The sequence below is a fragment of the Aotus nancymaae genome, unplaced genomic scaffold, assembly GCF_030222135.1.
Source record: "Aotus nancymaae isolate 86718 unplaced genomic scaffold, 86718_ANA_hifiasm-v0.15.2.pri h1tg000001l, whole genome shotgun sequence".
Lineage (NCBI taxonomy): Eukaryota > Metazoa > Chordata > Mammalia > Primates > Aotidae > Aotus > Aotus nancymaae.
This window is the reverse complement of record NW_026988412.1, coordinates 8,183,901-8,203,165: the sequence shown is the minus strand read 5'-3', so window position 1 is coordinate 8,203,165 and position 19,265 is coordinate 8,183,901. Positions and strand designations below refer to the sequence as shown.

General features: G+C 45.9%; 1 protein-coding gene across 1 annotated transcript in view; it reads left to right on the top strand.

Moving 5' to 3' along the window:
- The window catches only part of PCSK2 (proprotein convertase subtilisin/kexin type 2), a 252,707-nt gene that overhangs the window by 200,019 nt on the left and 33,423 nt on the right, over window positions 1-19,265 (top strand). Inside the window, exons 7-8 of the mRNA XM_012474808.2 lie at window positions 4,801-4,889; window positions 11,808-11,983. Coding sequence (XP_012330231.2) covers window positions 4,801-4,889; window positions 11,808-11,983 — 265 coding nt within the window. The remainder of the gene's footprint in view (window positions 1-4,800; window positions 4,890-11,807; window positions 11,984-19,265) is intronic.

The following is a 19,265-nucleotide window of genomic DNA, read 5'->3' as shown; positions in this document are numbered from 1 at the left end:
GCCAAAATCGAAACCCCAAAGTGTTCGACAGGCCCACTCATCATTAAAAGACCCACTTCTATATACCAGCCTCAAAGTGTGCATTAAATAAACGAAGGCCAAAAGTCCATCATGCACCCTGCACACACCTAAAGAGAAGGCAGGGAAATTCCACGACTAGACAAGGCAGCCATTTTTTTTCTGTTAATCAAGGACTGCTTGGTACTGATCCTTGTCACCCAACATCTCTCTTTGTGGCATCCTTCAAATTAGTTTATTTCACTTATTACTGTAATTTCTCCTTCCAAACAGGTTATCAAGTAGTATCTAATAAAATTATATGAATAATCAATAGGAATAAAATTAAAATGTGCTAGTTCCAGTTATCCTAGTAGCTGTAACAAATAAATCTTGGCCCTAAAAGCTTAGTGGCTTAGTGGCTTAGCACAAAAAAAAAAAAAAGTTTTATTTATCACTCACCCAGCAGTCCATCTCTGTGTTCCTGGTGGAACAGCTCTCCTCCAAGCAGTGATTCAGGGATGCAGACTCCTTTCATCTTTGGCATAGGTTTCCAATGTTGCTGGGCTTCTTTGCATCAAACTACGTGAGGGGAAAGAGCATGAATAATTGCCCAACGGTGATGTATATGGGCCAGGCTTACAAATAACTTTTACCCATCTGCTCACATATTTGCCATAACTCAGTCACATGGTCACATACAAGTGCAAGGGAGGATGGGAGCCTTACTGCAGCCTGGGAGAAAAGAGAGTTACTGGTGACCATTTAGCATTTTCTGCCACCAACAAAAGCCACGTTGCAAAGTGAGAGACAACGTTGTATCAGCATACTTGGGTGACTGTTGATACGATTTGACTCTGTGTCCGCACCTAAATCTGACCCTGAATTGTAATCACCATAATCCCCACGAGTCAAGGGCGGGACCAGGTGGAGGTAATTGAATCATGGGGGCAGTTTCCCCCATGCTGTTCTCATGATAATGAGTGTGTCTCACAAGATGTGATGGTTTTATAAGTGTCTGGCATTTCCCCTGCTTGCACTCATTTTCTCCTTCCTGCCACCTTGTGAAGAAGTGCCTTTCACCATGATTGTAATTTTCCTAAGGCCTTCCCAGCAATGCTGAACTATGAGTCAATTAAACCTCTTTCCTTTATAAATTACCTAGTCTCTGGTATTTCTTCATATCAGTGTGAAAACGGACTAATAGGAGTATTAGCAAATGACTGAACTAAGAAACCAGCAACAGCAAATTTAATTACTTGGTTACTTTTGTAGTCATGGTTCTCCAGAGAACACAACCAGTAGGATGTGTATACATATAAAAAGAGGTTCATTATAAGGAATTGGCTCACCTAAGTCTGAAGACTGTTAAGTCCAAAATCTGCAGGGTAAGCCACCAGGCTGGAGAACCTGAGAGCCAATGGTCCAGCTCGAGTCTGAAGTTAGCCTGCTATAGAACCAGGAAGAGCCAATGTTACAAAGGGAGTCTTCCAGAGAATTGTGTCTTCTCAGAGGAGGCCAGGTACTTTTATCTGTTTAAACCTTCAACTGATTGGATGAGACCCACACACATTATGGAGGGCAAGCTGCTCTATCTAACGTCCATAAATTGAAACGTGAATCTCATCCAAAACACCCTTGCAGAAACACCAAGAACAATGTCTAATCAAATATCTGGATACCTCGTGGCCCAGTCATATTGACAAGTAAAATTAACCATCACAATTTCAATCTGCATGTTTCTGATAGGATTACATGATAGTTCAAGATCATGGTTAAGAGCAGGGCTTTGGAAGCAGCAGACCTGAGTTTGAATTCTTGTTCTGTCTCCTATTTGAGAATTGACTTCACATCTATCTAAGCCTCAGTTTTCTCATCTTTAAAATGGGGATAGTAATAGGCTGTTGTGAGGATTTAATAAAATAATGCATACAACACTCTCAGCACAGGGCCCATCCCATAGTAGATGTTGGTAAAAGAGGGTTGTTTTATTCACATTGCTGGGTATATCTGACACTATACCTTGAGTGCAATACATATAGAAATACATGCTTTTAACTGGAAAGGCTAAGCGAGATTATCAAATCACTCTGGTGAAAAAGCCAGCAGTGTGGATGGAAAGGGTATGCCTGTTCTGTCTCTCCGGAAACCCACAGGGTTGGGCACAGGGCCTCAGGTTTTCATTTGGACACCCCAGCAGCCCCTCAATACAGGCTGTTCACAAAAGCCCCAGTATAGTCACCATGACAGTCCAGGTGTGAGCCCTGACTCCCCACACATGAGTCATGGTGTCCCTCTAGCCTTGTTCATTCATTGTATCAGTAATCTACTGCCACGATAATGCTGCATAACAAATTATTCCAGAATTCAGTAGCTTGAAACAATAAGCATTGATTATTGTTCCCAAGTATATAGGTTGTCTGGACAGTTCTATTAATCTGGACCAGGCTAGGCTTGTCTTGACTGAGCTCACCCTTGTGTCCCTGGTCAGCTGGCACGTTGCTGGGGGTCACTGGTTTAGGATGACCTCACTCACATGTCAATGGATGGCTGTTGGCTGGGGTGTCAGGCATGACAGGTTATGTGTCTTTCATCATCCAATAGGCCAGCCTGGGCTTGCTCACATGGTGCCTCTACAGGGCAGCAAGAGAAAGCAGAAAAGCCACAAGATCTCCTGAGGCCCAGGTTCATCACTTCTGCCACATTCTTTCAGTCAAAGTAAATTACAAGCCCAGTTCAGATCGTAAGAAACCTCTATTTATGGCTGATTGTTAATTAGTGTCGCCTAATTTAGCAACAAAATGTTTCTTCCCATATGTTCCTCTGGAGAGCCCATGGCATTCCTCTCCCACTCTTAAGAGCCAAAATTAAGGATACAGAAGACTTACTTAGTTTCTTTACTTTGTTCAAGCTGGTTCACATGCACTTGTCCTCCAGCCTTTGGTGAACTGTTTTCGGACAGGAACAGGTTAATCACCTTCAGGGAGGGTTGTGGGATGGTCCATTAATTCAGCATTAGTTCCAGATTTGGCTAGCCACTTTCTCACTGTGCATTCTGGGCAGGCATTTTGGGAGATCTTACCAGGGTCAATTCTTAAATAATAACAAAATTAGCGCTGAGTTGAATTAGATATGGAATTGTCTTTTAGTTAAAAATTTATCTGTTTAGCATGTACCAAATAGCAACCAAGCAAGCCAAATTTAACCAGTGTTCATTAAAGTTTTATTTTAAAATATATGTGTGTATATAAAGCATATGTATGCAGTTTATATGTGATATGTAGTTGACATAAGTATATGTTTAAGTATATAATATTTGGAGATTATAATAGAGTATATATTACATATACAAATATAAGTGGGCTATAAATATATAAGTAGATATAAGTACAAATATATGATTAAATATATTTATTTAAAGTATATGTGAATCAATATAAATTATGCATATATTTTATTATATAATATGTGTAAGCTTCCAGGCAACATTTTACTTAGAATTTAGAGTAAAGGTAGTCATGAAAGACTCTCCCATCAAGTTAAACCATTACTAAGCACTTTGTCAAAAATCTCCAATGTGCTTTGCAGAAAAACTGAAAGGCAAGTAGATAATGGTTTGCTCAGCACTGTAAGTTTTCACAGAGCTTTAACACAAGGGCCGACCTCTGCAGTGACACTGAGTTTACATATCTGGGTACATGATACGTGGATTTCATTCTCGTTCTAAAGAGAATTTTGAGGCATGAGATATGTAGCCTTTATGGAGGCAGGATTTACTTTGACTCATACAGAGAAAGTGTGTGTGTGTGTGTGTGTGTGTGTGTGTGCTTTCAATTCTTGGATGTGATTTTTTTTAAAGGGCAGGTGCAATAGCTTTGCTTGCCCCAAGAGGATGACCCAAACAGTGCACTGGTTGACACTGCAGAAAGAGAAAATTCCTAGGGATATGTAGCCGATGAGCCCCTTAGCCCACATTTCCTGATTGTATGCCACAGTTTGAACAGTGAGTGGAAAGACCTGTGCATTCCATAGGTCATACTCAAACTGTCCCAGCAGACCTGGGAGTGTGATCCATTTGATTCAGTAACTGTTCTACCCACCATTAAAATGGACTTTTCTGGCCAGGTGCAGTGGTTCACAGCTGTAATCCCAGCAATTCGGGAGGCTTAGGTGGGAGTCACTTGAGCCCAGGAGTTTGAGACCAGCCTGGGCAACATGGGGAAACCCCCATTTCTCCAAAAACTTAGCCAGGCATGGTGCACACATCTGTGGTCCCAGCCACTTGAGAGGCTGAGGCAGGAGAATCACCTGAGCCCGGGAAGTCAAAGCTACAGTCAGCCAAGATTGCACCACTGCACTCCAGCCTGGGTGACCAAGGAGACCCTGTCTCAAAAAAATAAACAAATAAATAAATACAAATAAAATAGACTTTTCATGGTTGGATCTGGTAGTTCCAGATGATTTGTACCATCAGAATCTTTTGCATCTTGAATGCTGTTTGGATCTGAAAACACAGCATTCTGAGGATTCAGTTCATACTTGTTTCAGTTCTCTATTGCAGCTTAACAAACCACCTCAAAATGGGGTGGTTTACAGAAAACTAAAAGGTACATAACGATTTGCTCAGCACTTTAAGTTTCACAGGGTTTTAACACTAGGGTGGACCTCTTCATTGCCACAGGTTTTACTTGTGCCTGATATGGAGATTCATTGTTGTTCCAAAGAGAATTTTGAGCCTGTGAGAGATGTAGCCAAATTCTTTTCACCGTATATCTAATGTGTCTTTATAATATTCTTTCAAAGCCATGGGACCCGATGCGCAGGAGAAGTTTCTGCTGCCGCCAACAACAATATCTGTGGGGTCGGAGTAGCATACAACTCCAAGGTCGCAGGTAAGCCATCCCTGCCAAATAGCAGGCCCCTAGAAGGTATCACACTGATCTCAAGGATGATGGTGACCCAGCAAAATATCCCACTGGTGCAGGAAAGCTGGGATCCACAGATTTACCACAAGGGAAAAAAATTTGTTTCTTACAACCAGCACAGTAATATCCATACAGTTTTAAATTTTTAATTTAAGCATAATACAAATTCCAAAAAGTGAACAAATCTTATGTACACATCTCCATACCCATATAGCGATCAGGAAACAAAACGTGACCAGCACCCCAAAGCCCTTCACGTTCCCTTCCAGTTACTACCCAAACACCCAAGAATAACCATAATCTTGTTTTCTAACAGCAAAAATATTGGTTATTACCAGTTTCTGAACTTTATATAAATGGAATTGTCAGTCACTATTCTTCTGTGTCAGTGCCATTAACATTTTAATGACACTCAAATATAGACTATAGAGTACAAAGCGGGATGTACAAATTATTTGCAAACATACTCAGAGCTCTTCAAAATGTTTTGCACAATGGTACTCATCTTTAAAAAGATAAATTCCACCAAGAAGCTTTTTCTTATGTTTCTTTGGGTAGAATATGTAACAATCTCCTCTTTATGAAGCCTTTAGAAATGAGAGTGGCAAATTACTGAAAATTTAGAAACCAACATCCCTCTCCCATCAGAAAACAAAAGAGAATGAGAGAGAAAGACAGCGACTGAGAGATTTATAAGCTTTCAACGAGATGTCTGAGAATGGAGTGGCTCCAGTCTTGTTCCAAGTTTTGCATCAAATTGGTTCTTAATTTATTCAGGCTGAGTCACCCAACCAACCTTGTTTTTCTTTTTTCTTTTCTTTTTTTTTTTTTTACAACTGTCTTGATATTTTCTTTTCCTGGCAATTTAATAGACGCATAAACCTACTTTTTGCTGACACTTGCATTTCCATGAAACAAACTAAAGCAAAAGTAACCTGTACAAACCCACTATTAACCTCTTTCAACACTGCTTGCTAAGAGGCTTGCCTGAACTGGGTGCTGAATTTCACAAAAGAACCCATCTGGCTGTTTCTGAAATGTAAACAGAGGAGGATTTTCCCTTGGGTTTCAGCTCTCTTTACTTTAATGCTGGCATGAAAATGTCAGGAGCCATTAGGAGCTCCGGGGAAAGAATACCACTCGGTTAATATTTTATAAGACAGGCTCAGACCTGAGATGGTATCTAAGTGAGGCGGGTTCTCTACTCACAGGACAGAACTGGTAGCAACTGAAAAATTCAAACCCGAAGGAAAAAAGTAAAATGACCACCTGCAAAAGTTAAAAGAGTTAGGGGGAACTCATAGCTTTCTGGAGGCTCCTGGGAGCTTCTTTTTCCATCGGTTTCTCTTCCTTTTTTTCCTCCTCTTATTACTTGCACTCTGAAAACATGGGAGCATTCAGTGCTCATCAAATGTACCTAATTCTCCTGCTCCCTTAGTTTGCACTCCCTAAAAGCAAAATCTGAGACAAGGATTCTGGGCAAGCAGTTAATGTGGGAGGTGGTCGCCGGAAGCCGGAAGCCGGAAGCCGGAGTGAGGGAGTTGGGGAGGAAGACAGGAAAGGAATGGAGGCCAACGAATTTAGTCTCACGGACAACAGAGGCCCCGTCCTGCAGGTGATTCTCTGAGGGAGTGTGGAGAACACCCCTCAGAACTGACCCTGCTAAAGTGAGGAGGCTGTGGGATTAATCTGCCAACTCCTATCATTCATTGTTTGGGGGTGGCTACCGGGCCTGTCCTGCCTTCCCAGCTCGCTTGGACTGAGTGGAGCTCCTTGGCCAGAGGACACCCCCAGGCAAAAAGCCAGGGAGCAGGCCAGAGGACCCCGGCAGGTGCAGCAGCCTCTGCGTTGCCTGCTGAATGCACCCTGACACCTGAAAGACATGACTGGGCTTCTGTGAAACCCCAGGACAGCTAGGGGGTCCCAATACTTTGAGGTTCCAGAAACCAAGAATAGCCACCCAAAGATTTTGAGCAAGGGAGGCCCCTTTCTTTCTTTCCACACTCCCTTAGCCCCAGCTTGGCTCCCCTGTGACCACGTATGCTGGTTCTAACTGCAAGGGTTGTGAGGCTCCAAGTCCCATGCCTATGCCTTAGGGCACCCAGTGTCCTCTGGCTCCCTGGGGAGACAAAATGAATTCTTGAGGTAGCACTGGAGAGTTACTCATGGATTGTAAAAACAGCGGAGTTTATCTTACAAATTTAAGGAAAACATTTTATTCATCCTGGCTGGCAATTCTAAAAGTTGGCTGATTTTTAATTATTTGCTAAAAATGAGCCAAACCCTCCAGAGAATCTTTCCGTTCTGGAGCTTTCTGGGCTCAGGAGGTGTAAAGCGCCACCTGGTGGCCAACTTGGATCGTTGCTTGTCTCAAAGTCGAGGTGTTCATTGCAGGTTAGGGGGGCGCCCCTGCAATGTCTGAGGTCCTTGCCTAGCACCCTTACACACTGTCTCCAGAAAAAGCCCAAAGTTAAAATGCAGTTGAATCTTAGTCCAGGAATTTAAAAAAGAAGAGTGGAAATGAGATTGCAAATTGAGTCCTCTGAACAGAAAAGAGAATTGAGCATCTCTTCATCTGCCTGTCTTCTGTTCATAAATTTTGCTCTTTTTTCCATCAAGGCTTTTTCTTGTTGATTTGTAGGCATTCTTGGTGCGTCCCAGAGGTTAGCCCCAACCCATTTTAATCAGTGCAAAGATCTCCTTCATTTCTCTTCACATCTGTCCTCGTTTCAAACTCTGTGACTTGTAGACCTGCACATATGGGATGTCCCCAAAGTCATCCTGCAGTCTTCAAGCTTTAATAGCCAACATTATTTGAAAGTTTATATCCATTTCCTTTTTGACTTTAGTTGTATAAATTTTGAAGAAAAATATTTACATTTTTTTATCTTGAAAATGCCTTTATTTGAGTAACCCTCTTTTGAAAAAGGACTCCATTCTTTTCTTCTTTCTTTTTTCATTTTAACTTTTTATGTAAACGACATCTTCAATCAAAAAGGCTGAGTCAAAAAATTAAAATTAAATGTGTTATTCAAAAGCCACAAAACCAAACAAATGTACCACAAACATAATGACCTTCCAAATGATGGTTCTTGCAAATTTGTCAAATGTATATTTCTGAAAATCTTAAAGCTTGAGACTGCATCTAGGAGTCATAACACTGTCTCCTGCCTTCAGGCCTTTTGTGTGGTCCATAGTTGCTGTGAGCACCTTCCCATTGCAGGAGATGGAAACCGGCAGACTGGGCCCCTGCCCCACACAGCTCACAGTCGAGGAGGAGACAAAGACTGGGAGCAAATTAAAAACATCAGATAACAACTCATGCAAGAGGACAGAGAGTGATGCGGGCTCAGGGACAGGAGGTGACTGGGAGTGGGTTTCTGCAGAGACTCTCAGAGCAGCCCCAAGATGGGACCAGGCCAGGTGGATTTGGTCCTACTCATCTTCCTTTTTAAACCAAAGCGTACAGATTTACACGCAGGGCTTCAGGGTGAGATTGCCTTTGATTGGAGATTTTGAAAGCTATTTTAAAACCACACTGTTGACCATTGTGAAAATGCCCTGAAGTTTCTCTACCAGCTATGAATTGCTTTCATATATTATTATCATTATTATTATTTTTGGCCAATGAATCTCATTACACTGCAAATAAATTTATATTTTAACTGAGCTTTTCAATAAACAAGTAAAAGATCACTGTACGTACAATGACAAACGGTTTTCAGAACCTAAAACCTGGGTGAGCATGAGCTTCCTCCTTAGCCTCCAGGGCTAACATTCATAAGCACAAAAAGTGGCATTGATGGGCATCGATTGGCACCGAGGTTTGTGGGCAGATTGTAGCATTTACTGGAGGCAGGGACAGGCACACCTTGTGCAACAGGAGCAGAAGCAGAGGGGATGCATCTCGAATCCACTGAGCCATGCAGCCCCCAGGACACCAGGGCTAGCCACAGTGCATGCTGCACAGGTACTCGGAGAAGGCTCTAAATGAATGGAAGGGACCCACAGAGTCACCACTACTCATTAACGTGCTGTGCAGGCCTGCCCCGCTGGCAGATAGAAATGCTTGATATGCGCCTGTGTCTGTCCATGCCGATCAAATACACACATCAGCATTTTTAGGGATGTGAAGACACTGACTCCTAGCTCCTTTGATTTCTCTCTCATTCTCTCTCTCTCTCTCTCTGTCTCTCTCTCTCTCCCCCTCCTTCTCTCTCTCCCTCCCTTCCTTCTCTCCTCCTCTTCCCCCTTCCTCCTTCTCTCCCTCTCCTCTCTCTTTCCCTCTCCTCTCCCTCTCTCTACCTTCTCTCTTCTCTCTCTCCCACTCTCTCCTTCCCCTCTCCCTTTCTCTCTGACTGTTCTCGCTCTACCTCTCTCTCCCATTCTGTCTCTCTCCCTCTATCTACTCTCTCCCTCCCTCTCTCCTTCTCCCCCTCCCTCTCTCCTCTCCCACTCCCTCTCTCTCCCTCTGTCTACTCTGTCTCTGCCCCACATGGCCCTGTAGCTCCTAGAGCATCCAGGGGCAGAGGAGAGGCCCTCCCTAAAAACCCTTGGGTCACCCTGAGCCTCTGTCTTGGCTGCTAATGGTGCAGTTGCTTGCAAAATTAATACTGGATCTCATTCAATTAATGCATGCCTCATTCCTCCTGAGCTTAACAAGATTAAAAGAATGTCGGGCGCCTGGCCCCTGAATATGAATGAGAGCCTTGCTCTCAGTCTGTGGCCACCCCATAATGTTAAAACAGTCAGAAGATTAATGCACATTCGCTCTGAGGTTCTTGTGCAGCACAAAGGGAGCCCATGAGGGTGATAAGAGTTGCAAAGAGGAAGAGGGTTCAAGGCACAGCTGGAAATGCCAACCACCAGCCCTGGCAAAATCCAGGGCTCCCATTGGCTGGTTTGTGGGATAGCAGAAGGCTGCTTTGGCCAGGGTTGAATTTCTCTCACCTTCCAGTTGAGGTGGGCCATTCGGTCCTGGTCATCTGGCCACTAGACAAGTTCAAGAGCATCTGAGCGAGTGAATGCCTCTCTCTGTTTATTTCCCACCCACAGAGTGGGCATGACTTTGCACAAGAAGAAGCTGCATTGATCAGGTTATTCTGTGGCTTTATTGGCTGCCTGCATTAAATAAACTTTGTCAATAAAAAAAATGTAGGTGGACCAAAAGCAAAATATAGAGTCTTAAAGTTCCTACCTCCTTAAAAAAATGAAACACCAAATTTAACATCTGGAAAGTTCAAACTAAAGACTAGGCTTATTCTAAATAAGATTCCTCCAGGAGAAAGACTGTTAACTGATAACTGGATGTTTGTTGGCAAAAATGGTGGTTTGACTTATGGGTTAATGATAGAAGATGGATGAGCAGAGCTTGTTATTCATTCTTCTGGACCTGTTATTTCTGTTGGGGAGAAAATCAACTAATAAGGCAATAATGCCAGATAGTTATTCACCAAATATTTGTCGAGCTTAAAATAAACACCAAGCATCATGTTGATCCTCAAGGACGCAGAAATGAACGAAATAGCCACTTGCCCTCTACTCAAAGACCATGCCATCTAGTGGTGTATGAAACACTCAGATAAACAGTTGTGATCCAAGGGTAAAGGTGCATTGAGGTCAATTACAGTCCGAGCACAAGAAGAAAGTGAGAGCCTCGAGTCTCCTGAGGTCTGAACGTAGCAGACCCTCAGCAAAAAAAGCAATTTCATGTCCATTTCAGGTGTCTGGCAAGAACCTGGGTGGCTCTTACTTCTATTGATGTGTTTGCCATGTCAGAGAGTGAGGCTTGTGAAATAGTGTCCTTGAGGCATAATGTCCTTTAGCCATGGGGGACAAGGAAGGAGTTTTGAGGTCCAGGTTTTGACTGTGCATGGCCCAACCCCTTCATTCCATAATCATGATGGGTGGATAGACTTAGGTCAGCTTCACTAGCACTCTAAGCTCCTTGCCACGGAATCCTGAGTCCACTGACCCGTCCAGATGACAAAGTCTGTAGAGAGGAACATGACCCTGTCAGCAAAGTTTTGAGGGTAGAGATGGAGAAACAGCACGCCCATCCCAATGGCGGCTGCTGAGCTCCCCCTGGAGAGGCCTTTTGTGGATGGCCAGACGGGGGTTGGAGGTCTAGGAGCACCACCCCTGTGGGGGCAGCACAGGCACCTTCACCCTGTGCTCCCTGGGTCAGGTTTATGTGGCCCTCACTATTCTGCACTGCAGGGCTCTTCTCCTTCCCAACATCCAGCAATAAATCACTCCCACAACGCATCAGAGAGGAACACAAACTTTACAGCAATGCTATAGGGAAGAAAGGAGAGGGGGCGTCTGAAACAGAATTACTAATACAGTTTAGAACGGTCATCTCAGCCTTTCTCTCCAAAGTCCCTCTCAGCTGCAGTGCAACTGGGAGTTCCTCCTTCCTGACCCCACTCGCTCCTGTACTGTCCTCTGCCCCCTGCCCTCTGCCCCCTGCCTGCTGGAATTTCTCCTCAAATATCAAATATCGATTGCCCCCCACATCTATCACATGCAGTAGCTTTCTTTCTCCCCTAAAACTTGGCTGCAGCTGACACCCAGTTCTCTGAGGCCGGACTCCTACTTAGAAACAGGCTTATCAAAGAATCCCTTCAGCAAAGGTGGTCTCTCTCATTAGAAATTCTGGTAAGGTTTGCTAGAGGAATAAATTGTCTTTAAATCACTACACAAGCAAAGACGTGGGTGGGATGCAGAAAGGAGCCGTCAGGACTGTCTCCGCCTCCTTCTTGTTCCCTGGACTGCACGGTGTCCCCAAGGCACCTGAGGTCTCCCACCCTTCCAACCACACCCAGAGCCCAAGCCCTCCTCCATCTCCTTGTCTCCTGTGTCCTCTGCTCAACATGTCCACAGGCATCCGCATGCTGGACCAGCCTTTCATGACGGACATCATCGAGGCCTCCTCCATCAGCCATATGCCGCAGCTGATCGACATCTACAGTGCCAGCTGGGGCCCCACAGACAACGGCAAGACAGTGGATGGGCCGAGGGAGCTCACGCTGCAGGCCATGGCCGATGGCGTGAACAAGGTAAGCGGGCCAGCCCCCTGGGCCCCGGCCACTCACAAGGCGGGACAAAGCGGGTGGAGTGGTGAAGGCAACTGGGTGAACCACGGGGCCAGGAGGCAAAGGCGGGGCTGTCACCCTGTGTGCAAGTCCAGATCCTACAGGAATCTGACAGCACAGGGGCTTAGCCATGGGGGAGGCTGACTGTGGGGAGGCCTGTGAAGGAGAAGGAGAGAGGGCAGAAGAGCCTCAGACATCATGCCCGCCTGGCTCCTTCGAACGACAGTGGGAGGAAGGGGGCTGGGAAGGGAGGGTCTCAGACGGCAGTCCCCGCCTCAAAGCTGCCAGTCACAGGCAGAAAGGGGCCTGCACTGGCACCCCCAGCACCCGCTTAGTCATTGGCTGGGAGCAGCACACAGGACGTGAGGTCTCGGCGCGCACGGGGTGGTAGATCCAGGGGGCAGCAGCCTGGACTGTGACCTCGACGCTCACGCTTGACACTCGCGGGGCGGGAGGTCTGAGCATGTGTTCTCACAGCCGCTGCTCCGAGATTAGCCCCGGCTTGGACAGAGCTGAGAAGGAAGCAGGGCACAGCCTCCAAAGGGATGACATGCAGGTCAGTGCTGCATAGGGAGGGGAAGGGGGCCCTTCTCTGAGATACTGGGGCTGGAGCCACCCCAGACCAGACACAAACCCAGGCTCAGGGACCAGAAGATTTCCAGGCTCCAGCCAATCAGCAAGTGACTTAACCTGGCCTGTAAAAAGGTGATAATGTGGGGTCACCAGTCACTGTGATGTGTAAATGAGATTAATATGCAAGTGCTTGGCACTGAGAAGTGCCTGCAAAGGGTCAGCATTTGTCCCAGTCTCAACTGTCACTTAAGTAACCACCCCAAAACTTCATTGCACAGAACACAACTCCTGCCGGGCGCGGTGGCTCACGCCTGTAATCCCAGCACTTTGGGAGGCTGAGGCGGGCGGATCACCTGAGGTCAGGAGTCAAGACCAGCCTGGCGAAACCCTGTCTCTACTAAATATACAAAAAATTAGCCAGGTGTGGTGGTGGAGGCCTGTAATCCCAGCTACTTGGGAGGCTGAGACAGGAGAATCACTTGAACCCAGGAGGCAGAGCTTGCAGTGAGCCGAGATCACTCCACTACACTCCAGCCTGGGCAACAAGAGCAAAATTTCATCCCAAAAAAAAGCAAAAAGAACACAACTCCTTTACTACACTTGGGACGCTGTGGGTCAGGAATTTGGACCAGGCATTTTGGGGATGGCTCATCTGTGCTCCATGATTCCTGGGGCCTCAGCCGATATACTCTTTACTTGAGCGTCTGTTACCAAACTGTTGTGACTTCACCAGCTGTTCCAATGCACCCGTCTACTTGCCACGCGTGGCACAGCTCCCACCCCTTGGCTTGCACAGTCTTCTCAGGCCTGTCCTCACTGTCAGGCCGACAGCAGTCCCCTCCCTGTGCTCCCAAAGGACTCCCTGTAATCAGCCTGGACGTGGGACTCACACAGCAAGGTCATTGCCGTGTGTGGCGTAACAGCGATCTGGTGCTAAGGGAGGGAAAGGACAGTGCATGAGATTTCGTGTGTGGGCTTTTGGATCTCCATTTTAGGAATTTTTTTTTAATTTGCTTCTTATATTTTGGTAAATTTCAGATAGATGAAATGGCTATAGAAACCAGCACTATTATGAATAAATTATAAAATGCATCTGTTCCACATACACATTTAAATTATGTAAAGTCTGTTTATGGAAAAATGCATAAGCTCATTACTTATACATGGATAACACTAAAATAAGTGAACATACAGAGCACCGTGTGTTTAACACCGGCATAAAAAAGAGAATATTGGAGAAAATAAGAGTGGGCAATTGAAGGCTGCTTTTCCATACACTTCTTGAGGTCAGACAACATGTGTTTTCCTGCCCAGATCATCCTCGGGAACTGGCCGGGGGCTTGAGAACGCAGTGGATGAGCTGTTCAGTGAGCAGATATGGAATTAATGCAGACACTAATGTTACGGTTGACAGGCTGCAAGTCACATCGAAATCTATGACTATGGTGGATGCCATTGGTGCCCACCGAGATGCCCTTTACCAGGCAGGTGTGGGGGCCACCCCAGCTGCTGTGAGTGTTGGCTGCTGATGGCTCACAGCGGCCCCTCTCACAAAGCATTGCCCTGACAGATGGAATCTTCTCTCCCAGAAAGTTATGCCCCCCCACACCCAGGGCACAGCCCACAGCCAGTGACTAAGACAGGAGCCTGCTTGCCTCCAACAGGGAGGAGTCTTCAATGTAATTTATGCTCCAGAGCCACCTGTAGGCCAGACCAAGGCTAGGCTTTACCCAAGACGGCATAGCTTTAGGGTTCCTTCCCCTCTCTATCTTACTTCACTCCCTTGCTCACAGGTCGTTTCTGAGAGGCCTCCCTCAAGGAGTCTGGGGCAGCTGAATCTCTGTCTCAGGCTCTGCTTCTAGGGAACACCTCCCAAAAACACTGCCCCAAAATTTACCTATTAGGTTTCCCTTTTTCCTCTGGCTGCCAGGAAGCTTAGAACTAAGTGTGTGTGCCTATTACTATTGGTTTTTTAGACTAGATTTTCTACCTTCTTTTTTTTTTTTTTTAAGACAAGGTCTCACTGTGTCACCCAGGCTGGAGTGCAGTGGCACAGTCTCAGCTCACTGCAGCCTCAACCTCCTGGGCTCAAGTGATCCTCCTGCTTCAGCCTGTCAACTAGCTGGGACCACAGGTGCACAACACCATGCCCAGCTAATTTTTTGTAGATATGAGGTTTTAACATGTTGCCCAGGCTGGTTTCAAACTCCTGGACTCAAGAGATCCTCCCACCTCAGCCTTCCAAGGTGGGATTACAGCTGTGCACCACCACACCCAGCCTCTCCTACCCCATTTTTCTCCATCTCTTCACCACTCACAGCCTCCAAAATCATCCCTTAGCTTCTGTCCCTGTGGCCTGTGTTTGTATTCCTAGTGAGTCTAAGCCTCTGAACAGTAGGCAATGTAAGATTTGTAAAAGAACTGATGAAATGAGCTCAGTCTGATTAGATTATATTTAGCCATGAGAAATCTAACTTTGAATCCTTACTAAATTGTTACTTGCTTACACACATTCCTCGTCTCACCAGACTAAAGCATCTCACTCGACAAAAATTGGCAAGTTCACATGTAACTTCCCCAGGGTCTCAGCCCTAAACTAATAGTAAACAATATTTGAAACAAAGTGGAACCCTACAGCTCAGGGGCTGGCCAACCTTGGCACACAGGCTGGATCTAACCCCCAAACTGGCTTTGCAAAGTCACTTTCCTCGAAACAGAGCCAGGCCCTTCCAGGCCTTTGTGACACTCTGGGCGCCTCCAACCACAGCTGTCACAGGCCCCTGGGGAAGAAAGCACAGAGGGCACCAAAGGAGAGGGCTCATTTCTCAGAATCAGCCTTTTCTTGCTACTGGCCCACGTCCCGTCTTCACTAAAGAGCCAGCACTGCCCAGCAGCAGGTCTGTCCTGTTGCAGGGATATTTCAGAAGGTGGAGAGCTTCTCTTGACAGGGGAGAGTCCTGAGTTTTAACCTCAGTCCTGCCCCCAGTGGCTGGGGAACTTCAGACTAGTCAGTGCCTCCATTCCTCACCTTCTGCAAAACGGTCTGAGACAGGGCTTCTCAAAGTGTGGCCATAGCCCACCTAGGAGAGTGAAAAATGCAAAACCTCAGTGCCTCCTCCCCCCAGCCCAACAGATGCCGCATTTTAACAAGATCCCGTTAAACTTTGCAAGGTGTTGCTCTACATGATCTTGAGGATCCAAATCCTGTAATCCTGAGATCCTAAGACCCTAAAATGTGGTTTCTTAAAAGCCGTAATGAATAGAAAAGGGCAGCAGAGGTGACTCATTTCCAGAAAGGAGCAGCCTTGTACTTCCTCACCAGGGCGATGGGTTGGACGGGTGGGTTGTGTGATGACTGAGCCATACGCCATTTGTCCCTGTGTTGAAGAAACAGAGGCCTAGATAGCTCAACTAAATAGGTTTCTGGTAAGAATGCACCAGAAGGGGCTGGGCGCAGTGGCTCATTCCCGTAATCCCAACACTTTGGAAGGCCAAGGCAGATGAATCACCTGAGGTCAGGAGTTCAAGATCAGCATGACCAACATGGTGAAACCCCGTATCTGCTAAAAATACAAAAAATTAGCTAGGCATGGTGGTGGGCACCTGTAATCCCAGCTACCTGAGAGGCTGAAGCAGAAGAATTGCTTGAACCCAGGAGCCAGAGGTTGCAGTGAGCTGAGATGTGCCATTGCACTCCAGCCTTGGCAACAAGAGTGAAACGCTATCTCAAATAAAAAAAAAAAAAAAGGAATGCACCAGGAGGGATCAGGGCAATGAGATGGATTCAGGCAAGGCTTCATAGTGCCTGGGACCAGACAGGCATCCTAATCCAAGGTGGCTGCAGGACGCCATCCCCAAGAGTGTATGGAGAGCTACTCGAGGGCTCTGCAGTCACGGGGCTAGGCCACGCCCACCCTGTCTGCTTCTTCCCAGATCTGTGGCTCTCACTCTCCAACCCATCCTTCCTCTTCCTTGAGGCTTATGCTTAGAGGTGTTTCCACTTGGACGCCACCCCATTGGCACCCTTGCTTGTTACAACCTGCCGGCCTCTGCACCAGCTGCCACTTGCCCTAGACGCTTTCAGGGAAATTTTGGTCCAAAATTAGGAGAGACACCATCCCCAAGATGAGGCTCCAAAACTAAGAAAATGTGGTTCTGTTGGGAAGGTTCAGAACTTGCAGGGTCAGAGGTCAGTCAGAAGGTTTCCAGCAAAACCCCTTTCTTTCTCCTCTGAAAACATCAAAGAATAGTCGTCTATATTCACAGTCTTCTTAGGTGTCTGATAGAGCAGTTTCTTCTGAACTGCTGAATTCTTTCAAAGGGCTGAACAGAAATATAAGACTGTATGCACCTGTATTTGTCCATTTTCATGCTGCTAGTAAAGACATACCTAAGACTGGGCAATTTACAGAAGAAAGAGGTTTATTGGACTTACAGTTCCACATGGCTAGGGAGATCTCACAATCATGGTGGAACGTGAAAGGCATGTCTTACATGGTGGCAGACAAGAGAAGAGAGCTTGTGCAGGAAAACTCCCTTTTTTAAAACCATCAGATCTTATGAGACTTATTCATGATCATGAGAACAGCATGGGAAGGACCCACCCCCATGATTCAATTACCCACCACTGGATCCTTCCCACAACATGTGGAAATTCAAGATGAGATTTGGGAGGGGACACAACCAAATCATATCAGCACCTCTTCTGTTGTGAGTTAAATCATGTCCCCAAATATTCATATGTTGGGATCCTAATCCCCAGTACCTGAGAATGTGACCTTATTTGGAAATAAGGTCATTACAGATGTAATTAATTAAGATGAGGTCATAATTGGAGTAGGGTGGGCCCCTAATCCAATATGATTGGTGTCCTTATTTCAAAGACCAAAAAAAAAAAAAAAGAAGAAGAACAGGAACATCTGAGTACAGATATGCACATAGCATGTGAAGATGAAGGCAGAGGCTGGAGATGCATCCACAAGCCCAGGAAAGCCAGAGATGGCCAACAGCCCACCCGGAGCTGGGAGAGGAATGGGATAGATTTTGTCTCCAGAACTTCTAGGAATGGAATAGAATCTATTATGTCTTCAGAACTTCTAGAGATGGATTCTATTCCTAGAAGTTCTGGAAATGGAAGTGTCAGCAAGGCTGGCTGACACGCCTGTCTCCAGAACTTCTAGGAAAGAAATTTCTGTTGTCTAAGTCACCCAGTGTGTGGTCCTTTGGTTGTGGTCCTTTGGTAGCAGCCCTGGAAAACTAACACACCTTCCAATTTGAGAACAGATGGTTGAAAAAGAGGTTTGGCAGTATGGGAATGACCTGGTCACTGTTCAAGGTCACCTTGAGGTCACCTGGCCCTCTCCTTTACAGCCAAGATGGTCAATAGTTGATCCAATGACAACTTTTTTCTTGTTCAGGACCTTGAGAAGTCTCCCTCCCTCCCTTCTCTGACATAGCTTCCTTGAAGGAAGGAGCATGGGCAAATTCTCCTGATGCAGTCCTAAGAGAGAAAGATGTTTCCAAGTTGGGGACAGTGCTGTGCTGAAATGCTCTCAATAACATCACATTGGTAGCCTGAAATCAGACATGGAAATTGACAAACACCATAAATAAAGCACTTTTATGCTCCCCTCAGAGAACTGGTTGTTAAACATTTACCAGCACACCCCTCTTTAGAAGATTCTTCTGACTTCCCTTAAATTATAGCACTCACACACCTATGCGTTCTCCCTGCAAGTAACAGCCACCCTTCCCTCATGAGTCTGGAAGTTCCTTTTGGGAAGCGGAAAAACTGGAGGAAAAACCCCTGAAACCTCAAGGTTTTATGTTTCCCCAACATGACAAGTTTCCCAACCAGAGTCCTAAGTTACCCCAAGACTGTGGAGGACAACTTTTCTAAGCAAGTCAAGGAAAGATCTCGCACCTTAAGAGATTCAGCACTTTTACATTAAAGGTAAAGATCCCAGAAACACAATTACGAAATGGGAAACAGAGTCCTCGAAGTGAGTATCACGGTGACAGCAGCTAAATGTCCATTGCTACCCTGTTTAGGAAATAATGAAAATGCTTTATTACAAGGTTATGCCAGTCTGCTGTTGAAATTCAACCCATCTGAAACAGCAACGGGAACCCTGACATTTGAGTGACACAATGCAGTTTACAGAGAATGTCTGCCAACAGGATCGGGTGGCAGGAAATGATGTCCCTGCACTGTTTCAATGCCTGGTCTCCTTAGGAAGTATTTAGGATGAAACTTTTGATGCACAGACAGCCTGTTTCTTAATTGCACTATTCACTGTATGACTGGAGAGAAATGGTTACACATCCAAGTTCCAGACCAAGTGACAGCAGGTGCCCAGGAGAACACTTGGCCAATCCCCCTTTCCTCAGCAGACACGGATTTTCACTGAGAAGCACTTTTTTTTGACACCTGAGGCCAAAAGAAAGTCAGGCAGGTAGGCGATGTCTGCCCTCTGTCCAAACTGACAGGACAGGTGGTGGCAGTGCTCCACACCCCTGGGTATCCCCATCACTTCCCACGGATTTCTGCACGCTCCACTGCCTCTTAAAGCGGGATCTCTCTCTCTCCTCCATCTGTAGCCTCCCTGGCTGCAGGTGAAAAGGCCCTTTCAAGTGTGATAGTCCTGCAGAACATGCCGAGCCCGCCAAAGCT